This window comes from Polypterus senegalus, chromosome 15, assembly GCF_016835505.1.
Source record: "Polypterus senegalus isolate Bchr_013 chromosome 15, ASM1683550v1, whole genome shotgun sequence".
Lineage (NCBI taxonomy): Eukaryota > Metazoa > Chordata > Cladistia > Polypteriformes > Polypteridae > Polypterus > Polypterus senegalus.
The window spans coordinates 111059608-111075282 of NC_053168.1; the positions used below are offsets into that span (position 1 = coordinate 111059608).

At 36.5% G+C, this 15675-nt stretch overlaps 1 protein-coding gene across 4 annotated transcripts in view; it reads left to right on the top strand.

The window, feature by feature from the left end:
- The window catches only part of ptpn3 (protein tyrosine phosphatase non-receptor type 3), a 383558-nt gene that overhangs the window by 326623 nt on the left and 41260 nt on the right, over positions 1-15675 (top strand). For all 4 annotated transcript variants that reach the window (XM_039737294.1, XM_039737296.1, XM_039737297.1 and 1 more), the window contains exon 23: positions 1243-1371. In XM_039737294.1, coding sequence (XP_039593228.1) covers positions 1243-1371 — 129 coding nt within the window. The remainder of the gene's footprint in view (positions 1-1242; positions 1372-15675) is intronic.

The following is a 15675-nucleotide window of genomic DNA, read 5'->3' on the forward strand; positions in this document are numbered from 1 at the left end:
TTTTGGGCTTACCTCAAAGTGCTGCAGATGTATCATTTCACCTCTCAAGAAAGATAAGTGGGATGTTCACCCAAAATGGTCTCAGCCAAGATAAGGAAACATTGACTTTGTCTAGGGAGATCATGAAGAGGTACAAGAAAAAGAAATTAGTGGTTGGTTAGAATTACCATGGCACAAGAAGGTGTTAAAAAGAGGGACTTATAATGCTTCACTGAACACTATAATGAGACACTCAACAAGCCGCCAGTTTCAATGAGTGAAAAGCAATGTGTAGAAATGAGTATTCAGCAAGCTCTCATTTAAACAGAATACAGCATAAAACTCTAGAGGAAGGTATTACTCATGTGACATAATTTGTCATAGAGAGGAATGTGGCAGATATGACAGCTCACCATATCTAAATGTGCAGTTCAATTGGTATTCAAATTCAAGTAGATGAGTTTCTGCCTGCTGATGTACCATTTTGTACCTTTATGTACTTTTAACTGTCAATTTCATAGTCCTTTTGTGAAGTATTAAATATACATATTATGGAAGGTGCTATGTAAATTAAATAAGAGTCTATTGATTTTGTTAACACTCATGTCCTGTCACTGGAGTCAAGTTTGATATTTTTCACTGAGTGGGATGTGGAGCATATTCTGAAGCTGTTACAGTTAGAAGAGTTTGCCAATTAAAAAAATAAATATGTATCATTTTTAATCTATCCTTTGCACTCATACATTTAATGACTTGATATCTTTGGATTCATATCTTCTGAGCAAATGGAAACCTTCAAATTCTCAGAGTCTACTTGTTTTACTACCCATACATAAGGCCACGCAAATACTCAAACTTATTCTTTCTGTATTTTACACAAGATTCGTCTTAACCCATAGTAAAACAGAAAGGGAAATGTTTGCTTTAATCCAAACCTTTAAAGGGACTCAGTGAATCATAAGAGCGGAGATTCACCACTTAAAGTCTAAGCTTACTGTTTTGTACTGGGTGGCATTGGTCACAACCAGCGCATGCCTGTTTTGGCCATGAATGCAGTGCACTAGGTTGCTGTGGAATTCCTTACACTGCCTATAAAACTATAAGAACCATGTTTACTGGTTACATAGGCCTTTTTTGTTGTGATTGTTGTTGTTGTTTTGGCACTGGTTAAGACACCAGTAAGCAGTACAAATTAGTTGTACTGTTGTAGAATTTCAAATCTGGTTTCACTGCTTATTTTCATTTTTGCCCTTCATCTTTTAGGCAAAATGTCATCAGTACTGGCCGGATCCTCCTGATGTGAAGGAGTATGGCAAGTTCCAGGTGTGCTGCCACTCTGAGGAATGTAACATAGCCTATGTGTTACGGGCACTGACTGTCTCAAATAAGGAGGTAAAAAAGTTCTGTGTGCCAATTTCTTGTTTGTTTTTTTTAATTATTTTTTATTTATTATTTTTAATAAAATACATATTATACTTACAGTATTTAAGCGTTTTGGCACTGAAGATGTAAATTGATTAAGTCTAGTATCCTGTTGTGAAAATTGCCAAACACTTTAATATAAACTATGGTTTCTAACACATGTAGAACACAAAAAGAAGAGCCAAATGAATTTCTGATTCTTACACAATCATTACTTTGATTGATGTTAATTGACATCATACCTTGACTTCACAAAACGACCAAGGCTGAATTAATTTTTCTGTCCAGTGAAAGTTAATACTGTACCTTGCATCTTCTCCTGCCAAGTTTGACTCTACATCTTTCACGACTCTGCCTTGAATTTAAGTGATTTAGAAAGTGGATGGAGTTTCCTGAGCCTCTTTGCTTACTGACCACTTGTTCATTCCAACACATTTCCTTCACACCATCTGCTAACTCGGTTACTTTGCCTTGGGAGGTTTTGGCAGTTATGTTAACCTACTGCTGGGTACTTTGCCAGCCATACGAATTATTTTTGGACTGAATATGATCTTTTTTAGCAAATTATCTTGCCCATTGTAATGCTTCCCAAGCTGTGCAAATATTTAACAGATTGTGCCTCATGTACAGTATCCTTTGCTAGTATAGACAACAGTGAATCTTTGAGAATATTAGAGCTCTGTAGGTTCTTGTGATTAAACTTGATTTGTAACACTCTAAAGCGAAATAGGTTTCTTTAACACAGGTACATTTTCTGATTTCTTTTTCAGTGTAAGTTAAGTAATTTGTTACTTCTGAGAACTACAAGGATCACCATCTTCCCAAGTGACATAGTGTTAGCTTTTCTTGTAACTTTCCTTTATGTGGTTGTTTACATATTCAGTTTTATTACAAATACTCCACAACCGTGCACAGAAAAAATAAAAAAAGCTCCAGTAGTGAAATTTAATTGAGAAATTTAAATGTAAGTGGTTTTATGCAGTTGGAGTCAAAAGTGCATCTCATATAAAGTGCAGAAGAGTAAAACTGAGATTAGTAAATGAAATTATAGGGGCAAATACTGTGTTTATTTAGGTCCCATAATAAGCAAAACTACTGTACATGATGCAGGATAAATGATGTAGCCATTCTGCCAACTGTTCATACTTAACGTATATATTGACAAACATGTCCTCTTAATGCACCTACTATAATAAAGTCTAGTATTCCTAAGCACCTACTGTCAGGCTTATTACCGGAGCATGGTGTTTTGTTACATTTATACACTAAATAAAGAATTGGCACATAATATTTCTGTAAAATGTTGCATTAGCCAGCTTCTTCTGTATCCCTACATTTTCACTAACAATTCATTTTAAATAACAGCTAGAATCCATTGTAATCACACTATTTATACTTTTAAACATTTCTGTCATGCAACCCTTTAATCTCTACTTTCTTAGGATAAAAAGATTAAACTCCTATCTCTCCTCATATTTCATACTTCATACCCCTGTAATTAGCCAAGTAGTTTTTCTCTGTGCTTAATCTACGCTGTTATGTTCTTCTTGTAATGTGGAAGCCACTGACGCACACACAGTGAAACTCTAGCTTCACAAGTACATTGTATATCTGAATATGTTTTATTTTGCTCTCTTCCACTCTTTATTGTATTGATTTATTACTGCCATGTCCCAACCAAATGACTCCAAACTGTTTGCCCAAAATGAATGAGCAGCTACAGGTGGTGTGCCATGCGGTGAGTTCTGTCGGAAGACTTTAATATGCATGATGATATTAATTGCTCTTTCTCAAATGACTTTCTATCAATCAATCAATCAACATTTATTTATATAGCACATATTCATACAAAAAATGTAGCTCAAAGTGCTTTACAAAATAAAGAATAGAAAAATAGAAGACACAATAAAAAATAAACATAAGTCAACATTAATTAACATAGAATAAGTAAGGTCCGATGGCCAGGGTGGACAGAAAAAACAAAAAAAAACTCCAAAGGCTGGAGAAAAAAAATAAAATCTGTAGAGATTCCAGACCAAGAGACCGCCCAGTCCCCTCTGATCTCTAATAGATCATAAATGTTGCAAGTTAATTTTTACAGTCATATTCATGGATCCTACATTATTCACTGTCTCCATTTTTTTAATTGCCATTTCTGATCATAAGCTCATTGAATGTAATCCTTGTATTCTCATTCCTAAACATCATGTTAAAAGTAGTATATCCTTTGGCAGCATTGAGCCCATTGATGCTTTCTGTTTTTGTAGTCTTTACAAGCCCCAACTCTCTTGCAGATTTTGTATGTTTCCTTGTCCTGATGACATGGTTTCTCATAGTAATTGTATCATTACTAATAAATGCAATAGTTATGCCCCTTTTAAGGCCAGATGGCTCACAGTTTTTCACTTTTCCATGTAGTTTTTCCTCAGAGCTTAAGGCAATAAAACAATTCATCAGTGTCTTGAATACCAGAATAACAAGATTGGCCCTATTGTCTACTCTATAGCCTAACTCTGTTTCTGTGTAAAGCCATGGCCTCCAATCACCTGTCATATTCAGTATTGTTTTTTCCTCTCTTCCTTTAAAACTGAATTTGAAGATTTTCTTTGCTTAGTAGTCGTAGATGTTTGTGCTTTTTCTCTTTTATGCAATTATGTAGTTGTTGTTTTGTTTTTGTGTTTTGTCATTATTTTTATTTCTTTGATTTATTCTCTTATTGCCACTTTTTGGTATCTTGTGTTTCAAAATTGTATTTGCAGCAACCTTAAGTTTGTGAAAGGTGTTGTACAACTAAAACGTATTGATATTACTGTTAGGATGGTCATAATGTATACCAAGTCATTTTTTTAAATTGGGAATAAAAAAGTCATATACCAAATATTTCCTTAAAGTGCAGTAAAGGGGCACAAGTTAAATTAATGATGGGGACTGAAAGGGGACAGTCAAGCAGATTCTGTTTAAAAGAGAAATTGTGATGAAAGCCAGTAGCAATGGTGGCCCTTCACAGTTGAATTGATTACCACATTTCACCATGCTTGTTGAATGTTATTTCTTTTGAATTTTTTTTTTTTTTTTTTTGCAATTCCTTTGATAAATTGGTTGTCTTATTCTTTGTGTTTTTACTTATGCAAGTTTTGTTGAGGGCTAAGTAATCACCTGGTCAAATTGTGAATGTCAGCTTCTGATTTTTTGATTTATAAATTCAAATGCACACAGTGTCTCATTACACTCCTTTAATGTCTCACAAGTTGTAGTTTGTCATTATTTAACAGAGCTCAACTATCACTGGTAAAGTTTTGATTTTATTTGATTATTTTTATTAAGGATAAGAAAGTATTTTGAAATAATTTAGAGCATTTTTCCAGCTAATAATTTTGATTTCCTAGTTGAAGGTCTCTTTATTGGCAATCCCAAGCAATCACAGAGTTTAATGTGCACACACAGAAAGGCATTCCCAGCTATCCACAGCTTCAGCCATCTTTTTGTGAATATCCATATTTACCTGCCTGTCTGGAATGTTTTTTGAATTTAATGAACAATCGAATTTAAATTGAAATGTACATTTTGTCATACCATATGCTAATTTTTAGTTATTTGTGCTAAAAGTAAAGTGTTGAGAAAAAAAAACAATTTTGATTAGGACCCTTGCAAATTTGCCATTTTAGCAATTATTTAAGATACGGTCAAGATAAACATATTGCACTTTTGAAATGTATGGTTTAAGTGCATTAACATGGACATGCTGTACTCCCTGTCAAACTGCAGTACACCTATCAGTGCTCTCAATATCAGTGCCTCCATTTGTAACTTTAATAAAACAAAATCCACAGTAGAATGTCACAGCAACCTGGGTTTTGAGACAAAGTGTAAAGCATGATGCGAGTGAATTCTGTTTCTGCTGTTTAAAGTAATTTATTGAGGTCTGTGAAATTTACTTGGCCAAGTTTCAATGGGTTATCATTAGCCTAAATTACAGAGTAGTCCTTTTCAAAAATTACAAATAATAATAGAACTACCTGTACACCAGGTTGGTCGTCTGTAATTATATTTATTAATGATTACACTGCCCGTATATTAAACCATTGAAGTTTATGTGTATTTATATTGCCACTGTAATAATACTAAGAATTATCATGGTAGCTGAACAGCATGTAATAGCTAAAAGGAAGTAAACTAATACAGTATATAAACTACTGTAAAAAATAACTTAAATATGAGAGCAGGAAAATAATTCCCAATAAACAGGACTATTATTGCTGTTCTTGTTAAAGGAGGTAATAATAATACATTTTATTTATATAGCGCCTTTCCCATGCTCAAGGCACTTCACAGATTCTAAGAAAGAACGGCAGGGTATACAGTATATAGCATTATACTAAACCAGATAAATAAATAAAGAAGAGTAAGATAGTAAATTCAGAGAAAAGCCTAACAGACAACATAATTGATGGCCTAGCACACACACAGGTTACATGAGTATCTTGACATAGAGGTAAACTGAGAGAAGGGTAATAAAGTCAGGTAGAGCTAAAAGCCTTCCTGAACAGATGAGTTTTGCATTGTTATTTAAAAGAATTCATGGAGTCGGCTGATCTGATTAATTTTGGTAGGTCATTCCAGCGTCTGGGCGCTATATAGCTGAAGGAGTGTAGATTAGTGTGGGGCACGACAAGATTGCCAGAATCAGAGGACCTTAGTGAGCGGAGAGGCACATAGTGATGGAGAAGGTCACTGATGTAGTTTGGTGCAAGGTCGTTTAAGGTTTTGTAGGTTATTGGTAGAATTTTATATTCGATTCTGTAAGACACAGGGAGCCAGTGAAGACAGAGCAGGATGAGTGTTATGTACTTGCTGCTAATGGTTTGAGTAAGGACACTTGCAGCTGAGTTTTGAATAAGCTGGAGCTGTGATATAAGAGTAGAAGGGGCACCTGCCAGTAGGGAATGACAATAATCGATGCAGGATGTGATAAAAGCATGGACAAGTTTCTCAGCATTAGAAAATGAGAGGAAGGAGTGAACATGGGAAATGTTACGGAGGTGAAAGTAAGAAAGTTTCTTAATGTGATTTATGTGGGAGGAATCAAAAATGACACCAAGATTCTTTGCAGTAGAGGCAGGTCTGATGAGATCACCACAAAGATTGACTGGGAAGGAGCTCATTTTATTAAGTTGCATTTTAGTCCCAGTTTGCAGGAGTTCAGTTTTGTTGCAATTTAAAGAGTTCTGCTCCATCCAGGTTTTAATTTCACTGAGGTAAGTTGTGAGCTGAGAAAGCTCTGATGAAGTACCACTTTTAACATTGAAATAGAGCTGAGTATCATCTGCATAAAAATAACAAATCATCAGTGGCTAAATAATAAAGCTAACTTTTCAGAAGTGTACCACAATATGAAAATGTTCTTGCCCACCCTACACGCATAAGCATCGCTCCTCCAAAAGTATGAAGCCTGCTGTCTTGTCTTTTTCCTGGCTAATCAAAGGGAATGTTTGACCTGCAATACTAGATACCCTTTGTGGCATCTTGGGTGCCCTTATATGTCTCTACACTGACTTTCTGAATCTAACTATGCATTCAAATGGAATGAACATCATTTGTGAGCATTTACAATTTCACCCCAATGAGGTAATTTTGGAGTGGAATTTTTCAACTTTACCATGTTTGCAATCTTTCAGTTTCTCTATTACCAAGTATTTTTCTGTATAACTAGAACAGAACACATAAGAGGGCAGCTATAGTATCACTCGCCCATAATATTTTTTCTGTTAAAATGATATTTTGGCATTGATGTTAACTGAGAAGTCAGTTAAAATAGAGCTAACTTACTATCCAGCTTAACACTGAAACAAGGCATAATCAGCAGTAATAGGTATACCTTTAAAATACCTTTTGCACAAACAAGGAAAGAAAAGCGAGAGGTAATTCTGGACATAAACACAACCAATAAAGCTTGTGCCAGCTCCTGAGCTGTAGTGCAGCGTTTTACAAACATTTGGACTGGCCACTGCAAAGCCCGTTGTCTAAGGGTAACTTAGCAATGTCTGTAAGTGGTGACATTATTGTTACTATTATGCATGGTCCAGGAGTAGAGCTTAGGGTCAAATGTGACAGTTCAGCTTGTCAAACCAGGGTTTCCAACGCAGTCACCAGTGGTTGTGGCAAAGAATGTCACATTATTCTCGAGGATTCTGGGCAAATTACACATCAGTTTTATGAAAACTGCCAACAGTGACAAGCAGGCAGAAGCAAACACGCAGTGCAGCTGTAGTGTGAGGCTGATTGACAGGAGAATTGGCGAATGTTCAGAGTAGCTGCGGTATAATGAGACAATTCAGTAAGGCTCCAACTTTATTTTTCTTACTTTTCTCTGTAGATGGCAGTTGCAAACCATAAGCGTTGTTTTAGATAACTGGATCCAACTCATTAAAAAAAATGGAATAATACAATTTATTGATGAATCCAAAAATTATAGAAATAGGATAATTGACCTTATAGTTGTAAAAAAGATGGGACACAAGACAAATGAAACAGACAAACATACAACACAGAAGATGCTGCTGTTAGTTGTTTAAGAGATTTTCTGGCGTGTCTTTATTTTTATAAGGTTTTATTTATAGTGTTTCTATTTTGGAGTTTAGCGTCCCAGCTGTGAAAAAGAGAGAAGGCTAACCCTGATGTGAGGCTATTTTATATAAAGTTTCTTAAAGCCAGATATTTACCAGATGCAGTTTATCATGAGTTTCTGTGAAAAAAAATCAGACCACCCTAGCCCACCAACAAAAGCTGAGCCAAAGACTTGAATTGGGCCAGAAATGGACTGTAGAGACAATGAGAATGAGAAATTGAAATTGGCAGGTCATGATATGGCCATTATGTTGAAAAACCTCAAAACGGAACACTGAGCTGAGAGTGAAGTTAGAGTGTCAGTTGAAAACCACATAAACCAGTTCTCTGTCAAGTGGCACTCCAAAAATTGAACTTTTAAACCAAGCATTTTTTTCTTTCATTTTTTCAGCGTTGTATTACTCAAAGTGTCAAGTGTGCTGCACAGAAAATTTATTTTTTTGAAATAATTATTTACTCATAATAATTTAAGTAATATTAAGTACTAGCAAAATACCCGCAATTCATTGCAGAGGAAAAGTAGTGTGTTAAAGAAGTTATGAAAAAGAAAAGGAAACATTTTAAAAATAACGTAACATGATTGTCAATGAAATTGTTTTGTCACTGTTATGAGTGTTGCAGTCATATATATATATATATATATATATATATATATATACATATATACAATACATATATACATATCTACATATATATACACATACATATATCACACATACATACACACACACATACATATGCAGTTTATGCTTCGAGCTCTTGTATATATCAAGAGAGAGCAGGGCTGTCCGGAGGAGGGATATATATATATATATATATATATATATATATATATATATATTACATACATACACACAGACGCATATATATACAGATTTTCAATTTTTATTAAGAAGAAAAGAAAACCTTTTTAAACTGAGGGAAAATATACCAATAACTATCTGTTAAGGATCTCTTTGTATACCACGATGTCAGTTCAGCTGCCGGGCGCTAGTGGATGACGTAGTAGCCCGCGACGGTCCGGGAGTGTCTTCACTCTCTTGGCCTACCGCCCCACTCCCTGTCGGCTGATTACACGGTGTGGAAGCAACTTGAGATGAATCGTTGTCATCTATAACGAGGCCATAAGTTTTTCGGGAATGCTTTCTAAACTACCGCTACTATCAGACCAGTCTCGCCCGAGGATTACGGAAACGGAGGATCCGGATGCACCGCCACGGTAAGCTGTCAAGGGTTCCTCCGAGACATATGTAACACCGGGCGGTATTGTATGCGGATATCTCCGTATACATTTTAGACTGGTCTTCTTTTAATCCACTGTTGCGGCAGAATAAAACGGCGAGCAACGACAGACACGCTACTGCCGGAATCGAACAGCTGTTGATCTTATGTCCATTAATAAGAAGCTCCCCGTATGTTTATCCGCCAGGGATTGCTAAGGGCACACAAACAACCCCGCCATTGTCCCCTACGGTCCGCCTTGTTCCTCGACAGGTCGCAAGCCAGACGGCCCGGCGACTTGAACAAGCTCTGGAATGCGTGGAAGGGACTGCTTTAGTGGGACATAGCTCCCGGTAGTCCACTCCGGTTGTAATATCATCGGGACACCATCCTGCCGCTACGCCACTGTAATAAGTGGAGACCAGAGACGCGAAAGGTTTGGGGCAGCCACCCGCTTATTACGGTTTCCGCTGCAAAAGTCTTTGAGGCATTGCAACAGTTGTTTACACAACAGAGTCCAAAACAGAACTGCCTGCCTAAGCCAAGGCAGTGAGCTTTATAGCACAAGCTGCACGAGCATGCACACGCAGGTGACAATATATATATATATATATATATATATATATATATATATATATATATATATATATATATATATATATACATACATCACTCTTGAGAAGTTCAGCACTCGGTTGTAATATGCAAGCTGCTTGAGAATGCAACGTATAGTTTTGTCCAGGAGAAAAGCAATCTTGCCTGAAATCAATGGCAACCTTTTGTAGGGTCTGTCCCTGAGACTTATTACTTGTCATCGTGAAGCAGAGCCTTACTGGAAATTGGAGGCATTTGAATTGACATGGGAGATCATAGGGTATAATGGGGATGCAAGGAATACATTCAGAGTGTGGAGAAAGTCTAGAGACAGCATGTGTATTAACTTGTGGATTTTTCTGTGAGTATTTGGTGGCAGCGTGACGAAGTTGCTTCCGCAAGACCGCGTTAGCTGTGGAGCTCGGCTCGGAGCATATTCTTTTCCTACCTTGTCAATTGTGTAATGCATTTTTTGAACAGGTTAGATGTATGGAAGTGATCACTTGTACTGCGTTCAGTCAGTTCACGTGAGCTGCTCTCTTGTGTGATGTTGCGATGTCCACGGCTATATTTAATGTTAGCTAAGACCCGGCACCTAAAAGTTTCTTGCTACAGCAATTTTAACTCCGTTACAAAGTGATCCAAAGTCTCGTTTATACCTCGTTTCTTCTCATTAAACTTGTATCTCGCGAATAAACTATTCGACAAAGGCATGACAAACTGCAGCAGGAGCGTGTCTATAAACTTAATTTAAACTTACGGTTTACACCGTGCTTTGTTTCCGCAGAAGCTGCACTTATGAATAAGCTTGTATACGTTTTTCTTCAGCGCTTTTTGGAGCTCTTCCTTGTTTTCTACGTACTGCGTTCACAGTCGGTTCACGTGATTATGTGGGAGGCGTGATGATGTGACACGCAACTCCGCCCCCACAGTCATCGAGCTGAAGTCCATTACAGTATATGGAGAATAATAGGTTCCAGTTATGACCATTACGCATAGAATTGCGAAATGAAACCTGCCCAACTTTTGTAAGCAAGCTGTAAGGAATGAGCCTGCCAAATTTCAGCCTTCTACCTACACGGGAAGTTGGAGAATTAGTGATGAGTGAGTCAGTCCAGTCCAGTCCAGTCCAGTCAGAGAGGGCTTTGCTTTTTATTAGTATAGATGAAGCTTAGGACAAATGGAAGTGACAAAAGAATTAAAAATAAGGAAATACTACTAATGCAAAGTAATGTGTATTTTAATGATGCATGTTAAAGGTTATTAGAAATAAAAAAGAAGCTGTCTGTGTAAAAAAGGTATGGTATTACTGTACACCATCTCAGCCAGGAACATCCTGGATGGGCCAAAACCTGATTAAGAAGTACAAGGTTCTTAATGCTTTGGAGAAAAAAAGCTTAGAATGAAGTCAATGTGATTTGAAAGAAACACGTATTATCCTGAAGATGAAGAAGAAGGTCTGAATCTGTGCCATCATTGATAAGCTGGTCTATGAATATTATTTCTTTATATTAATTCTTTAATGCCACTTCTGTTTTATTCCCTCTATAGCTGCATAAAATGTATAATCCTATTCTAAATTTTACTCCATCTTGGAGAACTGCAGGTTGAAGATATCCACATTCCATGCACTGTGGACCTTCAAGTTTAATTTCTATCTTCCACACATCTTTTTGATTGCAGCCACAATTGTCATCATAAGTGAGCATCAGAGCACATAATATACTGTACATATATATTATAATATACATATAACAATATACATCTCAGAACTGAACAAAATATCTCAACGCGACAGGAAATGAGTGTGATGATTTCCCCCCCCCTTTATTTTTTTGTCTTTATTTAAATGATAAATAACAGGCTGACATATTGCTTCCAGCCGATCTCCACATGTGAGATTTAATTTTTCCATTTCACTGATTTCAATCATTTCGCTCATAACTATCCATAGCCATAAGCATGGAAAGATAGAGCAAGGCAAGACAATCACAGCCTGTGCCTCAGAGACTGTAAGGTGGCACATAAGTTTTGATCATTAAAAAAACAAAGGAAACAAAAGTATGAATGCAAAACACAAATCCTCACTATCAAAATGAGAACTAAGACCTGCAAAGTGCTTTTGATGCTACAGTGTGGATCCACATGTGTTGAGAGCATAGTGCATTGCAAAGTGTAAAGAGTTTTGGTGATTTTTTTTTTTTTTTGGGTCGCTTGCTTATTTATCTTTGCAGCTCCACTAATGGATTTCTATCCTTTGCTTGTTGGTGATGTTCTTCCTCTGAGGTTCATTCCGATACCAGCATACATGCTGCAGCTCCTGTCCAACATACAAAGTCAGACTGCCATTAAAGTTGCACCCTTTACTAGTAATCCCTCAGATAATGGGCTGTAACGTCTAGCCAACATTTTTATGCACAGGTCTAAGCAATATGTGTTGAAGTACCTGTTTTCAATTGTAATACAGTACACAAGTATATCAGACAGGTTCTATGACTTGCTTAGAGTGGCAGAGTGTCTCTTAGCCACACTGCTGATTTCTCCATTTACCAATTTTTATGACCTTTACTAAATACAGATGTCTTAACACCACTGATGCCCAAGGTCTTCACTAGGAGGGCTGCATGCAGCAGCAATAAGGGCACCACCTTCTGGATGTAACTGTGACTCTCTTTCCAGGCTTCAGTATTAAGGGTGAAAATTGAATTTTATATGTCAAATATTGACTATCCAGAACTGTGGAGGAGGTGGCTCTGTATTCTCACCATCTTCACAGAGACCTTCAGTCTAATTATCTTTCAGAGGATGAGACTGCCTGGCTGAATGCAGCAGCAGCAGGCAGAAGTGCTTCGTTTTCGAAAACAAAACCAATGTGAGGGTGAATTTGATTGTTCATTAGAGGGCACACAGCTGCGACCTTGCATCCACACCAGCTAGACTGAGGTCCCCAGTGCCTCCCCCCTCTCTGGTGACAAATTAAACCTTGTTAAATGAATAGCTCAGTTAATATATGTTACCTGAATCATTCATATCACATGGGTGTTTAGAGAATGGGAATTGATCCTGGAAATAATTTCCAACTTTGCTGCCAACATATCTGACTAATGCATTTTAAAAGATTGTATAATAAGCTTCTGTGGGAGAGAACTTTCCACTTGTAATCAACACCCTCTCTTGGTTTTGTATTTAATTTGCTCTATCATGTTTATTAATATGAATTAACTTTTATTATATATAAGCCTGTTTTGCAATGAGCTGTATTTAAAATCCTGCAAAGCAATATGATGTTAGTTTTCTCTGTACACTTAAGCATTTGTTATGGGTTCTGTTTTTGGGGACTGCAAACCAAAACAATTTCCTCAATCATAACTACTGTATATAGTCTCTTCCAGCCACTAATTCAAAATATTGCAAACGCTAAAGAAGTTGATCACGAATGTATATAGCACTTTTCACAATAACTATTTTAAAACACCCTACAAAATTTTTAAAAAGTTATTTTTGCATATGGTGTATTTCAATATTAGTTGCAGTAAAAGAACAACCAAAAATAACTTTTTTTTTCATTACTAAATTTTGTACCACTGCTCACAAAGAAACTACATGCAACAGACTAACCATTTAATGCTTTTGTGTTTCTGTCTTCTTGCAACATCTTTAGTTGTGATTATTATTACAAACTTACCATACATTAAAAACCTCAGGCATTCTTTACATTGCAAATATCTTTCACACACCCATTTTTCTGTACTCATTTTGACCAGTTTAGTGTTGTGGGGTTAAATTGTATGCAATCTAAAACTTTTTTTAGCCATGCTCAATTTTATTACATTTTTCTTGTGTTAAATTATGCCATCAAAAACACTGGAAATAATAAACAATAATAATAATAATAATAATAAACATACATAAAATATATTCCTAACAACACCCAGCCTACAATGTCAAGTTATAGCAGTTTTAATAAAATAGAACAGGAAAAACCTAGAAAGGACCCTAACCCCAAACCCACCCACTACGTCACACCTCCTTGTACTTGAGGTTATACAGTATGCCAGCTAGGAACAAGTCAATGTTCAAATATGAGGAAAATCAAGTCATGGAAAAGGAAGGTAGACCGCTAAAGTCAAAACAAACTTCTCTCTCTCAGCCTTCCCTTTCCTGCTATTCAGGGTTGTTATGGAATTAGAGCTGTAAAGTTATTAACTGCTGTTTTTCAAATTTCAGTTTTATTAGTTAATAAGTCATCAATCCAGAAGGCCCTGGTTCAGGCTGGGTTAAACCATAAGATAAAGTAGCAAAGAAGAAAAAAAAAAACAATTTTGGTGTAGGCCACCTTAAAGATAAGAAGAATTTAATGACAGCAGTGCATGTCCAATAAGAGATTAAGTGCATTTAATATTATAAAGAAATGGAGAAAGAAGAAAATGACAGCATCAGAGGGAGGACACTGGAAGAGAATACCAAAGCATATAAAGAAAAACTCCTGAGACATTCAAGGAACTCTTGCAGCATAAAGGACCAAGGGGAAAGCCTCGTGGAAAAGTACCAAAAAGTAGTCAAGTATAGTCTGTGAAATACTTGCAGTGGACTGATGATTGAGGTTTTGCAAATGTATTTTGTTCCTCATAAAAAATAAGTATGTGAACCTAGAGTAGAGGCTTCAATGAGTGATCATTAGACTAGATGTTAGTAATGGGGATGAACTGATAGGAGTCATTATTCTGAGTGACCAACATGCACACGCCGTGATCATATATACAGTAATTGTTCATTAAGACTGGAGTCAAGTGACCCATCACTAATCCCAATAGTGTCTGTTAACATGTACCGTTATGCCTCAGTTAATCATTGCAATTCAATACATGATAGCAACTTACTCTTCTATCATTACTGTTAAAATCCTGGAAGAGGTTGAGTCATCTTCAAGAAATCCTGCCACAAAGGAACTTTGCAAGCCAACTCTTCATTCTACCATATAAAGGGAACAGGTAGTAGTTGACATTGACTAGGCTAGAATGAAGCTCCAACAGCGTATTACACTATTTCTTATTGCATTAATGCTTTATATTTATAGCCAAATAAAATACAAGAGATAACAGAAGAATTTTAAGTGTGATTTAAATTTGGTTCCTGAAAAAATTTCACAGACAAGTCTATCAATAAATAATTTTGCGACAAGGCTGGTGTTAAAAGATCTGAAGTGTCAAGCAGCTTGCTAACAAGATCTTCCTTCTGTGCTCTCCATTTCACAGAAGCCCATTCTCAATACTTTCTCTTCCTCCTCCTTAAACTATCATCACACCCTATCCCTAATTATCCCTCACAAGTGTTATGTCAAGGGTCTGGTCTCTTATGCTAACTGCCCTCTATGCCCACACCTTTTAACCTTTGCTGTAGAAGTGATCCCTAGTCCTTTCTTCTATATCTTCTAGAAACACCACCTCTTAGCCCAAATATTTCTCCTTCTGGACTTCTCAATTCTTACTCTCACTCCTCTATGTGCAAGATAACATAAATTGTATTAGTCTTCCATCAACTCGCTTTATCTCTCAAGCATGCTTGTTTTGTGAACATAGTTAATTCTGCTTGAACTTTGACCAGTATCACTGAGTCATCTAGCACTATCATCGAGAAATGGTCTTCCATGATCAAGCTGGTCTAGAACTAGATGATCGGTGGTCTTCATAACAGGTTTATTTCTTCGCTTCTGATTTCTAATTTTCTTCTTGCAGTACCTGCTGTAGATGTTGTATCTCCCTCTTTGAATTGCCCTGGCATATTAAAAGCATACTCATAATTTATGGAATCACTGCAGTGTGTTTAAAAAAAAAA